Source organism: Schistocerca nitens, chromosome 2 (genome assembly GCF_023898315.1).
Source record: "Schistocerca nitens isolate TAMUIC-IGC-003100 chromosome 2, iqSchNite1.1, whole genome shotgun sequence".
Classification (NCBI taxonomy): Eukaryota; Metazoa; Arthropoda; class Insecta; order Orthoptera; family Acrididae; genus Schistocerca; species Schistocerca nitens.
Genome location: NC_064615.1, coordinates 317,743,317 through 317,764,437, shown reverse-complemented (window position 1 = coordinate 317,764,437; position 21,121 = coordinate 317,743,317). Strand labels below are relative to the sequence as shown.

General features: G+C 43.5%; 1 protein-coding gene across 2 annotated transcripts in view; it reads right to left on the bottom strand.

Annotated features, from left to right (window-relative positions):
* LOC126236094 (tuberin) overlaps positions 1-17,837 on the bottom strand; it is a 315,500-nt gene extending 297,663 nt beyond the window's left edge. For both annotated transcript variants that reach the window (XM_049945162.1, XM_049945163.1), the window contains exons 1-2: positions 17,546-17,837; positions 17,324-17,460 (exon numbers count right to left, since the gene is read on the bottom strand). In XM_049945162.1, the coding sequence (XP_049801119.1) occupies positions 17,324-17,460; positions 17,546-17,621 (213 nt within the window). In that variant the 5' untranslated portion in view covers positions 17,622-17,837. The remainder of the gene's footprint in view (positions 1-17,323; positions 17,461-17,545) is intronic.
* Positions 17,838-21,121: the final 3,284 nt, after the last annotated feature.

Sequence of the window (21,121 nt, the reverse complement as noted above, 5' to 3'; positions counted from 1 at the left end):
CGAAAATGGAAACCAGCAGCAATGGGAACGAAACTCAAAAAATTGGAGAAACTAAAAGCAGAAGGAAGGCTTAAAAATCCACTACAGAAAGGGGTTGGTTGTCCCCAAAAAAGCTTCAAATGACTGACGTCATTTCACTGGCACTAATAAACTCGAGAACCCGATCGGCCGAGCGCGTGTCATCTGCTAAAATTGACGACATATCAGGCGACAGCTGTAGACGGGCGCGTAACGGAGTAAAATAGGGGCACTCAATTAAAAGGTGTCTTACCGTCCACAGCTGAGAGCAGTGGGGACAGAGTGGGGGAGGATCGCCGCTTAAAAGATGTTGATGGCTAAAAAGACAGTGCCCTATCCGGAGTATAGTTAAAATTACCTCCTCCCGACGATGCGTTCTGGAGGAAGAGGTCCAAGCACAAGGAAGAGCTTTCACGTCCCACAATTTATTATGGGGAAGCGTCGGCCAATGTGCGAGCCATAAAAGAACAACACGATGACATAAAACGCTCCGTAGATCAGCGAAGGGAATCGACTGAATAGCTGGCCGAAGAAGAGAGACTGCAGCCTTGGCCGCTATATAGGCCGCCTCATTTCCACAGATACCAACATGTCCCGGGAGCCAGAGGAACGCCACCGAGATGCCCCCCAGGTGGAGCAAGCGCAGACAGTCCTGAATCCGGTGGACCAAAGGGTGGACAGGGTAAAGAGCTTGGAGACTGAGGAGAGAGCTGAGAGAATCTGAACAGATAACATACTGTATCCGCTGATGGCGGCGGATGTAGTGGACAGCCTGGAGAACAGCGTAAAGCTCCGCAGTATAAACCGAACACTGGTCGGGAAGCCGAATTTGATTTGGGGTGTTGCCAACAATATAGGCACTCCCTACACCTAACGATGTTTTCGAGCCATCAGTGTAAATAAATGTGGCTTCCTTCATTTGTGCACATAGAGCAGCAAATGCCCGACGATAAACAAGTGAAGGGGTACCATCCTTGGGAAATTGACAAAGGTCATGGAGCAGGCAGATCCGGGTACGGAGCCAAGGCGGTGCTGTACCCCAAGTTGTCAAGAAGGTTTTAGGAAAGCGGAAGGAAAGAGAATGGAGCAGTTGACGGAAGCGGACTCCCAGTGGTAGTACGGAGGAGGGGCGGCCTGCATACCCTACATCAAAGGAGGCGTCGAAAAAAAATGTCATGGGCTGGATTAGCAGGCATGGAAGACAGATGGCTAGCATAACGACTCAGAAGGACTGCTCGCCGATTGGACAGCGGAGGTTCAGCAGTCTCAGCATAAAGGTTTTCCACAGGGCTAGTGTAAAAAGCTCCAGACACTAAACGTAATCCACGGTGGTGGATAGAGTCGAGACTACGAAGAATAGACGGCCGAGCTGAGGAGTAAACTATGCTTCCATAGTCCAATTTTGAGCGCACTAAGGCGCGATAGAGGAGGAGAAGGACCACTCAGTCCGCTCCCCAGGAGGTACCATTCAGGACACAGAGGGTGTTGAGGGATCGCAGACAGCGAGCCGAAAGATAGGAAACGTGGGAGGACCAGCACAGTTTTCTGTCAAACATAAGACCCAAGAATTTAGCGACGTTGAAAACAGAAGGTTGACAGGTCCTAGATGTAAAGAGGGTGGAAGAAACTCCTTACGTCGCCAAAAATTAACACAAACGGTCTTACTGGGAGAAAAACGGAAGCCGGTTTCGATGCTCCAAGAGTGGAGGCGATCGAGGCATCCTCGAAGACGTCGTTCAAGAAGGCTGGTCCGTTGAGAGCTGTAGTAGATCGCAAAATCGTCCACAAAGAGGGAGCCCGAGACATCAGGAAGGAGACAATCCATAATTGGATTTATGGCAATGGCAAACAGTACAACACTCAGCACGGAGCCCTGGGGTACCTCGTTTTCTTGGGAGAAAGTATGGGAGAGAGTAGTGTTCACCCGCACTCTAAGTGTGCGCTCTGCCATAAATTCGTGAAGAAAAAGGGGCAGCCGACCTTGAAAGCCCCAAGAGAAGAGTGTGCAGAGGATGCCTGTCCTCCAACAGGTATCGTATGCTCTCTCCAGATCAAAAAATATTGCTACTGTTTGGCGTTTCCGGAGAAAATTGTTCGTGATATAAGTGGAGAGAGCAAGAAGATGGTCAACTGCAGAACGATGCTTTCGGAATCCGCATTGGGCAGGTGTTAAAAGACTGCGGGACTCCAGCCACCAAGCTAAACGGCAATTCACCATACGCTCCAAAACCTTACATACACTACTCATGAGAGAAATGGGGCGATAGCTAGAGGGGAGATGTTTGTCCTTTCCAGGTTTCGGAACAGGAATGACGATAGCTTCCCGCCATCGTCTGGGAAAAGTACTGTCGGTCCAAATTCGATTATAAAGGCGAAGGAGGTAATGCAGACTATGGGTTGATAAATGCAGCAACATTTGGACATGGATACCATCCAGTCCTGGGGCGGAGGAGCAAGAAGAAGAGAGTGCATGTTGGAGTTTCCGCATGGAGAAAACAGTATTATAGCTTTCGCGATTTTGAGAGAAGAAAGCAAGAGGTTGCACTTCCGCTGCACGTTTCTTCAGGAGAAACGCTGGCGGGTAATTTGAAGAGCTTGAAATCCCAGCAAAGTGTTGACACAATGAGTTAGAAACTGCGACGGGGTCCACTAATGTATCATGCGCGACAGTGAGCCCAGAGACTGGGGAGAAATTAGGCGAGCCTGATAACCGTCGAATCCAACTCCAAACTTCCGAGGAGGGAGTGAAGGTGTTAAATGAGCTAATAAAGAAGTTCCAGCTTGCCTTCTTGCTATCGCGAATGACGCGACGGCATCGCGCACGGAACTGCTTATAGCGGATACAGTTGGCCAAAGTAGGATGGTGGCGGAAAACACGAAGAGCACGTCGCTGCTCACGTATTGCGTCACGGCATGCCTCGTTCCACCAAGGAACTGGGGGGCGCCGGGGCAATTTGGAGGTGCGTGGTATTGAACGTTCCGCAGCTGTAAGAATAACGTCTGTAATATGTGTGACCTCGTCATCGACGCTAGGAAAGTGACTGTCATTGAATGTTGCTAGAGACGAAAAAAGTGTCCAATCGGCTTGGGGAAACTTCCAGCGTCGCGGGCGCATATATGGCAGCTGAGGCTGCACCCTAAGGACACATGGAAAGTGGTCACTCGAGTGTGTATCATCAAGGGCGAACCATTCGAAGCGCAGAGCTTGCGGAACAGTACTGATCGAAAGGTCCAAACGAGAGAAATTTGTCGTGGAGGCAGACAAAAATGTAGGGACCCCAGTGTTGAGGCAAACTAGATCCGCTTGGTGGAAGACGCCTAGCAATAGTGAGCCACATGGACAAGGATGTGGAGATCCCCAAAACGGGTGGTGGGCATTGAAGTCCCCAACCAGCAAATAGGGGGGTGGAAGCTGACCAAGAAGATGAAGGAGATCAGCTCGTGCCATTGGTGTGGATGATGGAATGTATACAGTACAAAGAGAAAAGGTATATCCAGAAAGGCAAAGACAGACAGCGACAGCTTGGAAGGAAGTGTTTAAGGGGATTGGGTGATAATGTAGAGTATCTTGGAGAAGAATCATGAGTCCTCCATGGGCTGGAATGCCTTCAACAGAGGGGAGATCAAATCGGACGAACTGAAAATGGGGGAGAACAAAGCGGTCATGCGGACGCAGCTTTGTTTCCTGAAGACAGAAGATGACCGGCGAGTAGGATCGTAAGAGGATCGACAATTCATCCCGATTGGCTTGAATGCCGCGGATATTCCAGTGGATAATGGACATAGGGTGAACAGAAAATGGAGGAATGTGACCAAGGTTGCCGTCAACTCAACGACAGCATGGAATGGCATTCAGCCGAAGGCAGAAGATCCTGATCCATAGGTTGTTCAGGAGCAGCTCCTGCCACCAGCGATCGGCCGGTTGATTGGCCGCCAGCAGTGCGCCTCGGCGACACAGAAGACGGCCGAGGGCGATTTCCGTCAGGTGGTGCTGTAGATGAGACACGCCTTGGTGGAGAAGGAGATGAACTGGGTTTCTTATTAGCCTTCTTGGAAACATGATGTTTAGATGAAGGAGGAACTGATGGTTGTGAAATTGGGGTACGTAAAAAATCTTCACGAGTATGCTCTTTTTTCGAAGTCTTGGTGTCTGACTTTTGGGCTTGAGATTTAGCAGAACCCGATGAAGGGTGAGCCATAGAGTGAGCAGGCGAAAGTGAGGAGGTTGAACGGGCGATCTTTGCGCTGGCCGATCTGACTACCGTGTCACTAAAGGTGAGATCACAAGTCTGCATGGCCGCCTCCTTTGTTGGCCGAGGAGAGGCAAGGACAGTGCTGTATTTTCCTGTCTGAGGCACAGTGGGCTTTCGACTTGCGAATAATTTTCGAGCAGCAAAGGTCGACACCTTTTCCTTCACTCTGATTTCCTGAATGAGCTTTTCGTCTTTAAAAATGGGACAATCTCGAGAGGAAGCAGCGTGGTCACCCATACAGTTGATGCAACGAGGGGATGTAGGTGGACAAGCACCCTCATGGGCATCCTTGCCACACGTAACACATTTGGCCGGATTGGAACAGGACTGGCTGGTGTGATTGAACCGCTGACACCGATAGCAACGCGTAGGGTTTGGGACGTAAGGGCGAACGGAAATTATCTCATAGCCTGCTTTGATTTTCGATGGGAGTTGAACTTTGTCAAATGTCAAGAAGATAGTGCAGGTTGGAATGATGTTCGTGTCAACCCTTTTCATAACTCTATGAACAGCCGTTACGCCCTGGTCAGACAGGTAGTGCTGAATTTCTTCGTCAGACAATCCGTCGAGGGAGTGTGTATAAACGACTCCACGTGAGGAATTTAAAGTGTGGTGTGCTTCAACCCGGACAGGGAAGGTGTGGAGCAGTGAAGTACACAGCAATTTTTGTGCCTGGAGGGCACTGACTGTTTCTAACAACAAGGTGCCATTCCGTAATCTAGAACAAGACTTTACAGGACCTGCGATTGCGTCGACACCTTTCTGAATAATGAAAGGGTTGACCGTGGAGAAGTTGTGACCTTCGTCAGACCGAGAAACAACAAGGAACTGTGGCAACGATGGAAGAACTGTCTGTGGCTGAGACTCAGTGAACTTACGCTTGTGAGCAGACATAGTGGAAGATGAGGAAACCATTGCGGAAGAATCCCCCATGATTACCGGCGTCTTCGATGGCGCGCTCCTCCCTTGTGGGGGCCCTCTCTGAGGGCAGTCCCGCCTTAGGTGATTGATCACACCTCAGGTCACACCTACCGACAAACGGACGGAGGGACCAATCGGCACTTTCGGAAGGTATCAGCTCAGGTAGTCACCCCTCCCTGGGCCTGGCCGTTACCAGGGGGTACGTACGTGTCCTACCTGTCTACCCGGGGCAGGGAATTACGCATTACCCCATCACCGGCTATGCACGAAAATGCGTGGGTCGGCCTTCAGACACGCACAGGGAGGAAGAAAGAGAAAGGGAAAAACAAAGAAAGGGAAAGGAAAGAAAGGGAAAAACAAAGAAAGGGAAAGGAAAGAAAGGGAAAGGAAAGAAAGGGAAAGGAAAGAAAGGGAAAGGAAAGAAAGGGAAAGGAAAGAAAGGGAAAGGAAAGAAAGGGAAAGGAAAGAAAGGGAAAGGAAAGAAAGGGAAAGGAAAGAAAGGGAAAGGAAAGAAGAGAGGTCTCAAACGCCGCAGCGGAGAAAAGGACAAAGGAAGGATGAAGACATACAAGCAGAGAAGGCGAAGAATACGTTACATTTACGAGCGTCCGTCTCCGGACGTAGGCACAAACCATACTCCCAGAGGGAGAGAAAGGGAAGGAAAGAGCCAGAGGAGAGGGGAGGGGGGACAAAGATGGGGGACAGGGAAGGATGCGGAAAAGGAAGGTATGCAGCCCGGAAAGGAAGGAGGGCCACATTAGCTCGGGGTCCCGTGCTCGCTACGCACGTATCCACAAAAGAGTTGTGGACGCCCTGGGGCTTGAAGACAAACTGTATAGACGCAAGTGGCAAGGCAAACAATGTAATTATTCAATCAGAAAAGCTTTAGAATTCATATGATTAAGAGCAGGCATCAATCAGAACAGCAAAGATTTGTCTTTACATCAACACTGCTTATAATTACTTGTGTTGCCCTTTGAATCCAAGAAGTCACCAACACAGACGTGAACAGTCGGTGGTGAGTACTCTGCACAAGTATATGAAGAAAGATATAGGCTTTATCAGCAATTATAAATAAAACAGCCTCTGGCTGAGAGAATGGTTTTATAACTCCTGCAATACAAATCAGTTTCTAGACTGCCAGATCCATCTTCAGATGCTCCTGAAACACACATCTATGTTAGGTATTATTTACCCTGCTCACAGCAGGCTGTCAACTGAATGGCAAACATCCAGGCCTTGAGTTGACAACACCATACAAAATGACACCTGGAGTCTATTGCCCTCCAATGAATGGCAGGTGGGGGAAAGGAGGGGGGGCAGGGGGGGGGCATCCCACCCACAGGTGTCCATCCTTGATCAGTTATAGTCAAAGAGTTCAAGAGAGGAAGAACACCCACTATTCATCAGAGTGCTGCCCCTAAAACGGAAAACAGTGTGCGAGGGAAAAAATGGGCTAACTGCATCCACAAGCAGTTTTGTTAAAAAATGAGTAAAAGAAAGATGACCATGGTGGTTAGTAAAGGAGATAGGGTCAAGGGTCCTACAGACCCAGAATGCAGTGGAGATGCCCCAACCTCAACCAGTTTGCCCCTACCCTGAAAGTAGTTTAAAACATTATACCTGAGAATAAAAACAATTTTCACAGAGAAAACTTAAAAAATCCCAAGTTTGTTTGCATGGCCATACTCTGCAGCAAGCTCAGAAATACTTGCATTGTAAATAAAATCGCCTTTTCCTGTTGCCACTTTATTTTTCCCCTGACGCATTACATCTTTTCCTTGTTCTAAAGCATCATCAGTGGGATGGTTTGCTGTAATCTGTTTCCTCTCATCTGGTTTGGAGGTTGCACTACCACTTTATCACTGACATATAAGCACAGTTTTGGGTTCCGACCTTTTAAACAATGTTCACCATGTTCCTCCTCCTTTTCTCTGATGTACTATTGTTCTTTTGCCATTCAACATAACTATTCCTTCAGACACTGTGCTTTTAACAACATAAATATTGCAACTTCATTATCCCACTGACAATGCCTTAGAACAAGAAAGAGGCAAAATGCGGCTGGGAAAAATAAATTAAGTGGCAGTAGGAAAAGGCGGTTTTATTTACAAAACAAGTATTTAAAAGCAACTCACTGTCCATGAGTTGCTTGACAATATCAGAGACAAAGAATCCAGAAAGCCATAGATCAGCATGGAAAGCTGGATGGAGGGGGCATTCCACCAGGATGGGAGTTACTGCCTGAAAGGCTCAGCAACGACAATGTGGGAGTTGCTCATTACATAAAATAAATCTATGTGTTAATCTGATATGATGGATGCAGCAGTGACAGAACAGTGGGTTCCTTCTGAGAGGAACAGGAAGAGGAGCACCATGAAGCCATAGTCTCCTAGATAGTGTGGAAGTTATTAGAGGGGCAATAGCCTACCACATGATGATCATTCTGTGAGTGAAGAGGATATTTGCACCTGCAAATCAAATGTTGGGTAATTAATCACTTCTGTAGCCAAATTGTCCCCACAGAAAGACAATTAGGTAGGCAGTACGACTTAGGTCATATGGAAAGTCACGAATAGCAGATATCACAGTGTGACAAGAGTAACTTCGATCAATAGGACTGCTGAAACATGGTTGTCGAATGTCAGTTTAATGAAACGTAAGGCACTGTGAATGGCTGTCAGCTCCACCATCAAAAACAACATCTTCTCAGTAACAGATGAGGTTCCTTACCGGAGGGATAGGTAAATGCACATCTTGTCCTATCCATAACTTTAGAGCTACCACTGAAAACGACAGTAGCACCTTGACACTCATGAAGAACTGAGAATACTACAGGACTAGACAGGAAGACATCGGTGGCCAGTTTTACTCCATGATGTTGGATTGAATCCAACAACTTGAAAGTTGAAGTCGCCACTGAGCCATAAATCTGGAAATCATTGTCTAATTGTATGTATATGAAGATGGTGTCTGTTCTTTCGGACATGCCCGGAAGAACAGATACCATTAGTGATCTTGCAGCTCTCGAAGAATGAAATCCAGACCATTAGCTGCTTACAGGGGTTGATAAATATCAACGGGGACAGTTGTAAATGTGCGCCCAACCGGGACTTGAACCCGGGATCTCCTGCTTATATGGCAGACAATCTATCAGACTGAGCAATCCTTGGTGGCTCAGTCGGATAGAGCATTTGCCATGTAAGCAGGAGATCCCAGGTTCAAGTCCTGGTTGGGGCACACATTTTCAACTGTCCCCATTGATATTTATCAACACCTGTAAGCAGCTAATGGTCTGGATTTCATTGTCTAATTGGGTTAAGATCACATGATCTGCACCCCAAGAGGTGGGACAAGGAAGAACAGAGCTTTAAGCTTTTGTATGCACTTTTCTAGTGGCGAATATTGAGTACTCATGTCAGGTTTTTATCAAGGAGTAGTACAAAAAACTCAAGATTCTGTAACAAAGTCCAAGTGCTGGGTACCTAAGTAGAGTCCTGAGTCAGGATGGTCAATCATGAGACAACAGACAGGCACGACTGTTTTTCTGGGAGAAATCTGAAGCCAAGGCAAAAGGGTCCAAGTGTCAGTCCTTAGGATGGCAACTTGCAGTTGGTGTTGAATCAAGGCTACAGACTGGGAGCAGAGACCATCAATGTATAGTGTGGCGGTGACCAGTGGGCCAACGGAGGCTGTTGGCTCATTGATAGCAATGACAAAGAGTGTACTGGGCAACCCCGAGCCCTGCAGAAAGCTGTTCTCTTGGAAGGTTAGTGAGCTGAGAGAAGTGCTTACTACAACATGAAACAACTGGTGGGACACAAACTGACAAGCAAAAGTTGATACCAAGCCCCTAAAGCGCCATTCATGGAGGGTACATAAAATGTAATGGCACGAAGCAGTATTGTGTATCTTATGTGGTTCAAAAAAGACTGCAGTAATGTGACAGCATTAAGAAACAGGCTGTCAGATTGTTGTTTGCAACCTAAACAGATGGTTGGTTGTGTACTGCCCCTCCTGGACACAGGAATGACATAGGGACAAAAGGTACCACAATTTGAGAACCTGATACCATCCTTGCAAGCAGTTTGCTGAGCACATTAGTGAGGCTAATCAGTCATTTGCTGTCAAAGGACATTGGGTTTTTGCCTGATTTAAGGATTGGGACACCAATCCTATCTAGCCACTGCGAAGGGATAGCACCTTTTAGCCAAGAATGGTTGAAAACCCTGCATAGATGGAGTCTTGTTGTAACATTTAGATGTTAGTGAGGCTAAACAGTCATCTGCTGTCAAAGAACGTTGGGTTTTGTCTGATTTGAGGATTGGGACACCAATACTATCTCGCCACTGTGAAGGTGTAGCACCTTCTAGCCAAGAATGGTTGAAAACCTAGCGTAGATGGAGTCTTATTGAAACATTTAGATGCTGGATCATCTAATTATAAACTGTATCAGTGCCTGGGGACAAATTGTGTGATGTGTGATGAGTCTGAAGCCCTTTCCAGTTTGTTATATAATCCAGCAAGATTAGAGGTAAAGGATACAGAATGTCTTCAACTTGTCTATTACACACTCAAAAAGTAGCTGGGTAAGAAGACACCGATGCTGTCACAAAGTGGTCACATGGTGTTTGACAAGAACAAATGTATCAGCAGATACCCCACCATGGGGAGGAGACACAGGACATTTACCAATCTCTGTTTGCCCAGCAGACTATGGAGATTGGCCCAGAGCTGAGATGAAGAGGCATATGTTCTCAAGGAGGAGACATAGCACTCCCTGAATTCCTTCTTATTGTGTTTAATCAGATAGTGAACCTTAGCACAGAGATGCTTAAAACTGATGAGGATGATCTGTGAAGGATGTCACTTGAGACAGAGTGAATCCATTGAAAGAGAGTAGCAGTTCAAGCAGCATGACTGCCTGTCTCAGGAGGTCTCTCACAACCTCATCAATGCCTCCTGACAGGTGGGAGTGGATATATAAAACTGTCAGTTGCCAATTTGAAGAGCCCAAAATGGTAGCAGGCTCACTGATAGTGACAAGATCACCAAAAAGAGGTCACTGTCCCAAAGACCCTTGTACAGTAACTATTGCAGCAAAGCCATGATTTTGGGAAGAGATCATATGGTCGACAGCCAAAAAGGTGCCATGGGTGGTGCTAAAGATAGCAGCTAGCTCTAAATATGGAAATACGTAAGTTAATGGAGATGAGTACAAAGAACAACCCTGTAATGTTCAGATGTTGCATTACTAGTGTCCTGCTTGACACAGTCAACTCATTTACATCTTTGGGTGTAATGTTGCAAAGTGATATGAACTGAAATGAACATGTGAGAACTATAGTAGGGAAGGCAAATGGTTAACTTCAGTTTACTGGGAGAATTTTAGGAAAGATTGGTTTGCCTGTAAAGGAGACTGCACATGGGATGCTGGTGTGAACTAGTCTTGAGTACTGCTTGAGTGTTTGGGATCCATATCAGATCAGATCAAAGGAAGCCACTGAAGCTTTCAAAGACAGGTTCCTAAATTTATTATCAGTAGATTGAAACAACATGTAAGTGTTACAGACACTTTGGGAACTCAAATGGGAATCCCTGGAGGGAAGGCAACATTCTTTTCGAGAAACGCTATTGAGAAAATTTAAAGAACCAGCATTTGAAGCTGACTGCCACACGGTTCCAACACCACAAACACTCATTGTGCCTAAGGAACACGAAGATAACACACGAGAAATTAGGGCTCATACAGAGGCATACAAACAATCATTTTCCCCTCACTCTATTTGTGAGAAGATGACAAGTAGTGATACAGAGTACCCTCTGCCATGCACCATATGGTGGCTTGCGGACTATCTATGTAGCTGTAGATGTAAAGTTGGTAAGAGTACCATCACTGAGGAGACAGATCAAGATGAGAAAGAAGTTGGTTAATCAGAAGTCTCTACCAGACAAAGTCTTTCTGGGAGGGGGCTGGGGGAGGGGGGGCAGCGAGCTAAGAGGAGGTGCACATCAAAATACCCAACTAGGAGAAAAAGAGAGGATAGTGGAGGGGAGAGAGTGGTTGTTGAATTAAAGTGGTCATGTTGATTTAACTGTCCTGCTAGGAGGCAAGTAAAATTACAAATGATGTGAAATTTAAAAATTTTCAGGTTAATTAAATGATCAAAGAGATTTTGAGATTGCAGCAGGTCATCGTAAACTTCACTCCATGATATTTCGACTGGACATCTGTCAGTCATGGTGACAGGTGGGCCCCATTGTCTGGCAGCAGCACCCTCACTGGTGGAACTGTTGAAGCTCAGCTGTTTTCAGCATTGTCTCTCACTGCAGCCATCTGAGTATTCTGGCATCTTCATCTGGAGCAAATATCAGAGATGATGGGATTCCACACATTATCCAGCCTGTAGCCACTGCCACGGTTCATTACATTTTCCATGATGTGTATTTCTATGGATTCTTTTATAATGAAGATGTTGCTATGGCCAAAATTGATGTTTTGTCACACTCCATTGAATGTCAACTGGAGATACAATGTTCCACAATTGCAGACTTGCAAGGCCGCAAAAGGCTAGTGCAACGTTTATGTCCTGTGCAAAGTTCTTTCCACTGTGCGTGTTGTTTGTCGTATATAGGCCATATCACATTGGCAAGATCTTTTGTAAATTCCCACCTTCTGCAATAACAAATTATCCTTCACCTATTCCAGCAAGTTCAAAATCTCTGTCTTTAAATGTGCAAGCTCTTTAGGCAAACTATCTGCATCTGACGCCACATGGGCTCTACGTACAAAGGTTTTAAGCACACACATGGTTTGGCATGGGTGACGGCAACTTGACAAGTGCAAGTACAATTCACTGTGAGTGGGCTTATGATAAATAAAATGTCTCAGAGAGTTGTCACTTTTCCATCTACGTAAAAGATCCAGGAATGGGAGATGACCATCTTTCTCTAATTCCGTTGTAAAGTGAATATTCTCATGAATGGAGCTAAAAATGATGTAAAAACTCCATTAACTTATCTTCTCCATGGTGCCGCACTATGAAAGTATCATCCACATACGTCAAAAAAAGCCACACATTTGGTTTAAGAACCACTGGTTGAAGAGCACTTTCCTCAAAATCCCCCATAAAAAAGTTAGCCACCAAGGGGGACAAGGGGCTGCCCATGGCAACGCCATCAGTCTACTCAAAATATTCTTGGTTGAACATAAAATAGTGACGAGCATGCAGTAACAAAGCAGTATAACCACCAGAAGCCATTTACCAATTAGTGCTATAGAATCAGAAAGACGTACCTTTGTAAAAAGAGACACTGTGTCAAAACTCACTAAAAGATCTGAACTACTTAGGTTGAGAACCCCCAGTCCGTTGCTAAAATCTGCCGAGATCCATATACGATGTGGACATTTGCCAACCTAAGGTCTCAGCAAGAAAGTAAGATGTTTGGCTAAATCGTATACGAGGGCGTCAATATTACTCACTATAGGCCGTAAAGGAAGATCATCTTTGTGCACCTTAAGAAGACCATATAGTCTTGGTGGTACACTGCCATGTGGTCTTAACTGCTTGATGGTCTCTGGGAGTAACAAGAAATAATTCAGGGGAGAGGAACAACTGGATTAACAATTGGTAGAGAACGACTGAGGAGAGCAGAGAGTTTCAGGTACCTAGCAAGCCTGATACAGGAAGATGAAAAAATGGCAGGGAAATAAATGAGTGGGGGAGAAAAGCAGAAACATTTCGAAAGAGTGTCAGAAGCCTGATATGGAGCAAGGTTGTACCCCAAATCAGTAAAAAGGTTATATACCGGTCATACTATGTCCCGATCCTGACATATGCATCCGAAACCTTTTTTATGAAAGGGAAAGAGAAAAGCAAAGCACAAGCTAGTGAGATGAAATTCTTGAGGAACAGTATTGGACTGACAATGATATATAGGTTAAGAAATGAGAGGATCAGAGAGTTAATGAAGGTGTAACCATTACAGGATGAGATAGAGAAATCAAGGTTGAGATGGTATGGGCATGTTAAGCAAATGGAGGAGATGATACCCAGGAGGATACACGAGATGAAGCTGGAAGGAAAGAGACCAAGAGGAAGACCGAGAGACAGATGGCTGAAAGGAGTGGAGGAATGAGTCCAAAAGAAAGGAGAAGACTGGACCAAGGTGAAGACGGAAAGATGGTGGCAAGACAGAAGACCATGGAGAGGCTTATGTTCCAAACAGACCCGGCCAGAGGCTGGAAACTGTCCAAGATGATGATGATATGTCTTCCATTCATACGTGCTGTGGGGTAATGATAGCTCTTTCTGTACACAGTAACGCTAAGTGGGCCACACATCATCTTCAAATACAAACTATGAGGTAACAAAACAATCGAGTTAACTTTATCCAGTCTGCAATTGCAGAGCATTGTACCTCCAATGGAGCATGACGAAACATTAAATTTGGCCTTGGAAACATCTTTTTGGGACTCCATTATAAAATAATCTGTTGAAATACGCATTGTGGAAAATGTAATTAACCACAACAAAAGCTACCAACTGGATAATGCATGGAATGCTGTCACCTCCAAGATTTGCTTCAAAGACAAAGACACCAGCATACTCCAATGGCTGCAGTAGGCAGCAACGATGAGGACAGCTGATCTTTGCAGTTCTGCTAGTGAGGTCGCTGCCGCTAGGCAGTGTGGTCCATCAGTCACTGCGACTCTGGCGCATGCGCGGCAATACTCGCAGCACGCTATATGGGGCAGAGCGAAGAATTTCTTTGTCAATCTTCAATGACTGACAGATGTCCAAGTAGAAATTGTGGAGTGAAGTTTATGACGACCAGCTGCAATCCCAAAATACCTTCGAACATTACAAATGATGTTTGCTGGGGGTCATTTGCAGTCATACTGTTATTGCTTCTGTTATTGCTTCCAATGTGATACTGATACCTATGCAAACCAATGTACTGAGCCATCCAGATGCTCTCTCTGGGACAATATTGTTCTAACAGTAATCACAGTAACCTCAAAAAGTTGAAGAATGGTGATCATTAAAGTGAGTTTATTGGCAACCAACACAAATAACATACTAGTAACTGCAGTTCTAGCACGACATTAATATCCATTGCAATTGCACTGAATCAATATGCTGAGGGATCCTTGCTAGGTTTGAATGGACCAGGAGAGGTCACACCCCATGACGATTAATTTGGTGTAGGAGGATCTGGCGATTCTGGAGTCACTGGAGTAACGTTCTCTGAAGATTTCTTCTTTTTTCCTTTCGCAACTTTTGATGGCCATGAATATTGTGAGGCCACATCTGCACTGGGCGTAGGAATGGAAGATGGGTATCCAGCCCTGTGGCTCCTTCATACATGACCTGATGTCACATTGCTGACTTTCAGATTTCCGGGGAGATTTTCCGAAAGAGAGCCTTGTCACAAATAGATGCTGCTTCTATGGCTGGGTGCAGTGTGTGGCTCTCTAAGATGGTATCACCATGAGATGGGAGTTTATTTGTGTGACTACCATATGTTGATGTCGAGAGGGTAAATACGCCAAATACTGCTGATTACTTAGCCACAGTAGCGACAGAAGTCAGTATCACTGATACTGGATACAAATGATTGTATATTTTTGAGTTTCAAAATATGAGAGGCGATCTTATGTTTCGAATTTTCCGTTCCTTGATTAGAGTAGCACTTCTTTGGGGATTGGGGAGGGTGGTTATTCCACAAAATTGTCAATTTTTATGAAGTGGCCAGAAGCGCTGGTATTTAGAGCACCACATTGGGAATGGGAAACAAGGCTTCACATTGCAGCAGTAAACCATGATTTTGAACTTTTCTGGAAGCAAAGTCCCCTAAAAAGTGAGGATGAATGCACTGGTGCCCACGTCGTCTTAAGCCTCGATGTACGTAATTTACTTTGTGGATGCTTCATCTCTTCAAGTGTTAATGTAGTTCATCCATCTGCAGCATCAGGTCCTGGTGTAAAAGCAATCCCTGTGGCACACTGATGTTCTTATTATGACACACACATCAGTTGTTTACAAGAGAATAATGCCCAGAATTGGGTAGTATTAACCAATTTACAATTTACTAATAAAAAAAATTTGCCAAATTTGATTCAAATATTCTCCACAAAGAACGCTGGTTTAGTAGAGTAGAAAAAAAAACCCTGCCTGTTTGGGTACAAACCAGAAACTGAGGGGGGGGGCTTGTGGCCACCAGCTAATTAACTTTGGCCATTTCAGGACGCAAAGCATCTGCCATGATGCCATCTACTCCGAACAAAAGCTCCTCCCACATGCACCACACAGCCAGAGCTGAGGGCACCTGGCATTATGATGATTATGTTTGATTTGTGGGGCGCTCAACTGCGCAGTCATCACTGCCCGCACAAAGGCCCAATTTTTACACAGTCCAAGGACTCCTGGAATGATGACCAGTGCCCAGAGTCCTGTGACCTCTTAACAGGTAGACATCTACTCCTCTGCATGTGCAGAAAGGTGACAGCCTGGGCATCAACAGTGTGATCGCTGCTTGGTCTGCAGTTACCACCATTAAGTGTATCTGATGACTCCCCTCCCCGCACAATGCCTGGTGGCTACACCGAATATCGGGCGACCTTCCCCGTGCATTCTGTGAAACAATTTTGAAAAGGCTGAGGTACCATCCAAATGTGTGGTCGAAGAAATACAGCAATGGTTTCTATGCTCGCAACACAAGTACTCACAAAAAAGCAAGCAACCTGAGGACATGGAAAGGAGGAGCACAGGAGGTGAATGGCTTGTAGATTAATCAATGGAGTTCTTTGTTGCATTCTTCATGGGATATAAAAGACTAAGACAATTACCTAATGAATGGTGGATACAAGATACAACTGCAGGAGAACACCATATTTATTTATAGCACACATTTGTGCAGCTAGTATTTCCTTTATAAGAAATTATCACGTAAAATTATGGTAGAAGACATTAAGATATGTAGCATATGTGAAGTTGTTTTCTGGACTCTTGGGTGTCCAGTCAGATGCGATCGTTGAAGCCCCCACGATATTTCAGTGAATAACCTGATGATGGCGAAAAGGTTATTCGCTGAAATATAGTGGGACTACAACAATCACATCCGGCTGGACACCCGAGAGCCCTGGAAACAACACACGCAACGGGAAAGCCTCCAATCACATACATGTTAAGTCGTTGATTGGTTTGTTTCTGAATCTTGAAATGTGTGAAGTGCAAAATTTGATTTGATAATGGAGCAAGGGTGGTGCATGGAGTCAGAATGAAAGAAGCTGGGGCGGGGGATATCAAGGGGAAAGACAGTGTTGGTCAGGTGGAAGTGGGAGATCAGGTAGGAACAGGAGGATGGGTGGTCCCAGGTGGATTTGTAAAACTGACAGCTTATAAGTAAGTAGGCCTATAGCAGATATAGTTCACTATATTGAAAATACAGGACCTACAAGACACAACGCAAAACTTTCGTCCAGCACTTAAACAGACTTTGAATAAAGTACGTCTTCAAAAAAATTGCAGGCACAAATCAATAGTTTCATTACATATTCTGAAAACATGATTTGAGCTCGAGCATAAGTGCCAAATGTAAATTGCTCACCACAATCAAGAGATCTGAATACTTTTATTGCCAAATGCTTCCACAACGGTACTGGGACCTAGCAACTGTTATGAACGTCTTAGATGTGACTTACCATTGAATGCATTCAAAAAAGTATTTTGAAATCAGTGTTCTCTCCTTACTGATGCAGGATCAAAACGTCTATCTCAACACTCAATTTACCATTACACTTAAAAATGTGTGCTGTCAGCTGCAGTTAATACCTTTATGAATCCATTAGGACGACGAGATGATAAATTCGCAATTTTTATTATTTATATCTCTCCATGCACGTTTTAAAGATTGTTCCTAATATGTAAAAGACGTATTACGACGCCCCCCCTCCCCCGGATCAATAACCATTTTCCTTGGTGCCCAAGAAATTACTCTCCATAATAAAACTTTGACCACGCCACAGATCAATCCGTCATATGTTACCGCAACAGTGGCTTTTTGGACGCTTCGCAAGTACTGCACTCAATTAGATACCAATCTATCTCCAAATACTGTATACTCACATCTTCAAGGCGAGTGTATCGAACTTTTTCACTCAGTTCCCTTATAGTCTTCATGCGATGGCTTAAAGGTGCATCAGGTCCCAGATCCTTCTCAATTTCCGGCGTTAATGTAAACTCTGTTCTGCTCTTCAAATTACCTGTAAAGAACAGTACGTGCGTCATAAAATGACGAGTTTCCACCAATGCCGGTCTCATTAGTTTGTTTCTCATTTTAAACTATACCTGAAACACCTTTATTCATCCGAAAGAACTGTTTGAATCGTTCTGGGAATGTCTTTTCCCTGTCCTTAGACGTCATTTCGAATTATTGATAAATGTCAAACAAGGTATATAAACAATGCAGACGACTTAAGTAAAATTTGTACAATAAAAACCTATCTCTCCATATGCTTTAGTTACTCCATTCTCAAGGTTGAAATATTAAGTTTTGCGTCTTTAGAATAATATTCCACCTTATTTTATTCAATTTCAATCCTTAAAACTACATTCCCCTCCCATCAACACTAACTACAACATTCAGACTTCTCAACTGAGCGCTTGCTCAAAGCTATTCCGTGGAAAAACTGTCCACATTGATTCTTCACATCAGGTGATTTTTCGTCTTTGGTCGCATATATATCTACATACTTTGATGATAGATTTCTGATCAGCAGGGGAATAAACACTGCTGTTCTAGTTGATTTTCCAAGTTTATTTATAATAAAACTAGCACAAACACTTATAAGTAATCCTAATTAGGGTGAGAGCAATGTTTCTAGCAAGATGACACAAATACACGCACAGCAACGTTTGCTTAGCTTTTGGTGAACTGAATATTGACAGTTTATTTTCTAGGAAGGGTAGAGTGTCCTTTCCCGGAGGCGATTTACAAGCTCGTGGAGTAAAGTCTATCGATAAACTCATGAGCAAGTGACCGAGTTCCCCCTCCGCCAACCCAGCTACGTCACAAGGCACTTAAACAGGCTGTTTCCTGAAGTTGCCACTGCTCTGCCGTGCGTGCGGCTTAGAACTGCGGCGATACATTGTGCAGATACGTCCGGGCAACGTTTATTTTCAGATAAATGCTTTAATACCATACGAAATAAAAAGATGGTCAGCTGATAGGCATCTCTGCTTAGAGAAAGTCCCTCTAACAAAGGAATTACCTTCAGAGGAGGTCAGGTATCCAAGTAGAGAAGGAATTAGCATATTTCATCAGAATATAAGAGGTATTAGAGAGAAAATTAGTGAACTGCTTATAGATGTTGACTCTGCCATTATTGGTTCGGAGCACCACTTAAATAATTTGACAATTCAGAGGCTTCCTATACCAGGATACAGATTAGCTGACTGTTTTTCAAGGAATTCTTTGCCGAGTGGGGAGTGACCATGAACGCAAAAAACAGTATTCCATCTGAGTCCGTAGATGTGTCGCGGTACTGCACTGAACAGTTATTTGAATAATTTACAGGGGCAGTTGAATTTAGTAAAAAAAATTATAATTGTTATTGTTTATAGGTCCCCTAAATCTGACTTCAGAGCATTTCTGCTCAAGCTAGAGAAGGTTCTTCGTTCATTTGATATGAAGTACCAAAAATTAATTAGACAGGGTGTTTCAAAAGTGATGGTCAATATTCAGGGATATGACAGAAATGATTATTCGAAACAAAAAAGTCAATAAACATGGGCTCTAAAACGTATGCCTTAAGAGCTATGAGATATTCTTGATCTTCAATGTTGTGAAACAAATCTCTTCTACTGCAAGCTCTTTGCTTTCTATATTTTAGGAAGTGGTAGAATGGACCAAAACCAGAAAAAAATGTCCAGTAATCATGTGCTCTAAAATGTATACCTTAAAAGTTATGAGCAAGTGCTAATAGCTGTTAAGGTATGCATTTTAGAGCACATTTACTGATCATTTTTTTCTTGTTTTCGTCCATACTACCACTCCCCAATACATGGAAAGTAAAGAGCTTGCAGTAGAAGAGAATTGCTTCACAATATCGAAGATTAGGAACTACCCATAGCTCTTACGATATGCGTTTTAGGCCCATGTGTACTTGACTTTTTTTGTTTAGAATGATTATTCCTGTCATGTCCCTGAATACTGACCGTCACTTTTGAAACACCATGTATGTAGTGACTTCAATATTAATTTTCTATGTGATTGTGCAAGAAAAAGGATGTTGGAAGATCTCCTAAACTCATATGATCTAATGGAGACAGTGTTTTCTCCAGCCAGGGTGCAAAGGGACTGTAGCACAGCCATATACAATATTTTTATTCATTCTTCATTAATAGATGGGCATTCTGTTCGTAAAAGGGTGAATGGTCTTTCAGACCATGATGCACAAATTTCAACACTAAAGGTTTTTGTACTCAAAAAATGATATATATAATTACAAACTACGTAGAAAAGCTAATCCAGTGGCAACAGAGACTTTTTTTAAACCTCATTAAGGAACAAGAGTGCCAGGATGTTCATAGCCGATAACACAAACGACAAATATAATGCTTTCCATTACAAGGTTCTAAATAGGGTACAAGCAGTGAAAGGCAACATGGGTGGGTGACCAGTGGAATAAGGACATCATGTAGAACAAAGTGGGAATTAAATCAAAATGTTAGAAGTAGTTACAATCAAGCTACAGCAGTCCATTACAAACAGTATTGCAAATTGCTTAAAAATATTATTAGGAAAGCAAAAAGTATGTGGTACATAAACAGTATAGCTAATTCACAAGACAAAATTAAACCCATATAGTCAGTCGTGAAGGAAGTGTCTGGTCAGCAGCACAAGGTCGACAATATAAAGTCATTTCGTAGTAAAAATATTTCTGCTACTGAGAAGTCAGATATATGTACAGTATTTAACGATCACTTTCTGAGCACTGCTGGTGAAGTAAATAAAAACTTAGTCTCTACAGGGAATCATATAACTTTCTCAGAAAATGCATTTCCGAGATTGGAATTCTCCTCTGTGATACTTACAAGGTGGGAGATCGAATCAATAATTAAATCACTGAAGACTAAGGGTTCTCATGGATATGGCGCAGTGCCTATCAGTATATTAAAGTACTGTGCTGCATATGTTAGCCTTGTACTTAGAATTGTAAGTTTCCTGAATGATTAACATAGTACTAAAGCCACTTTATAAAAAAGGAGACAGGGGTAATATAGACGATTATAGACCTATTTTTAGATTAGATTAGATTAGATTTACTTTCATTCCAATTGATCCATAGTGAGGAGGTCCTCCAGGATGTGGAACATGTCAGAAAAACAACATGACAAATATTTACAATTAAAACAAATAAGCTAATGTACCATTCCACAGGTCCCAAGTGGAATGATCGTCATTTTTTAATGAACACTAAGAGTAATTTTACAAATACTAATGCACTGAATTTAAAATAAAAAAGTTTTTTATTTATTTATAAGGTAATACAACTACTGTAATACTTATTTACAATGAACACATTACTGCACTGAAATGGTGCAGAAGTTAGATTATACTAACACACACACACACACACACACAAATTTTCAATGAACACATTACTGCACTGAAATTGTGCAGAAGTTATGTTGTACTTATATACAAATCAGTTGATTTTACTAAGAAATTCATCAATGGAGTAGAAGGAGTTGGCCACCAATAAATCCTTTAGGCTTCTCTTAAACTGAATTTCATTGGTTGTTAAGATTTTTATGGCTGCTGGCAAGTTATTGAAAATGTGTGTTCCTGAATAATGCACACCTTTTTGTACAAGACTAAGTGACTTTAAATCCTTGTGAAGATTATTCTTATTTCTAGTA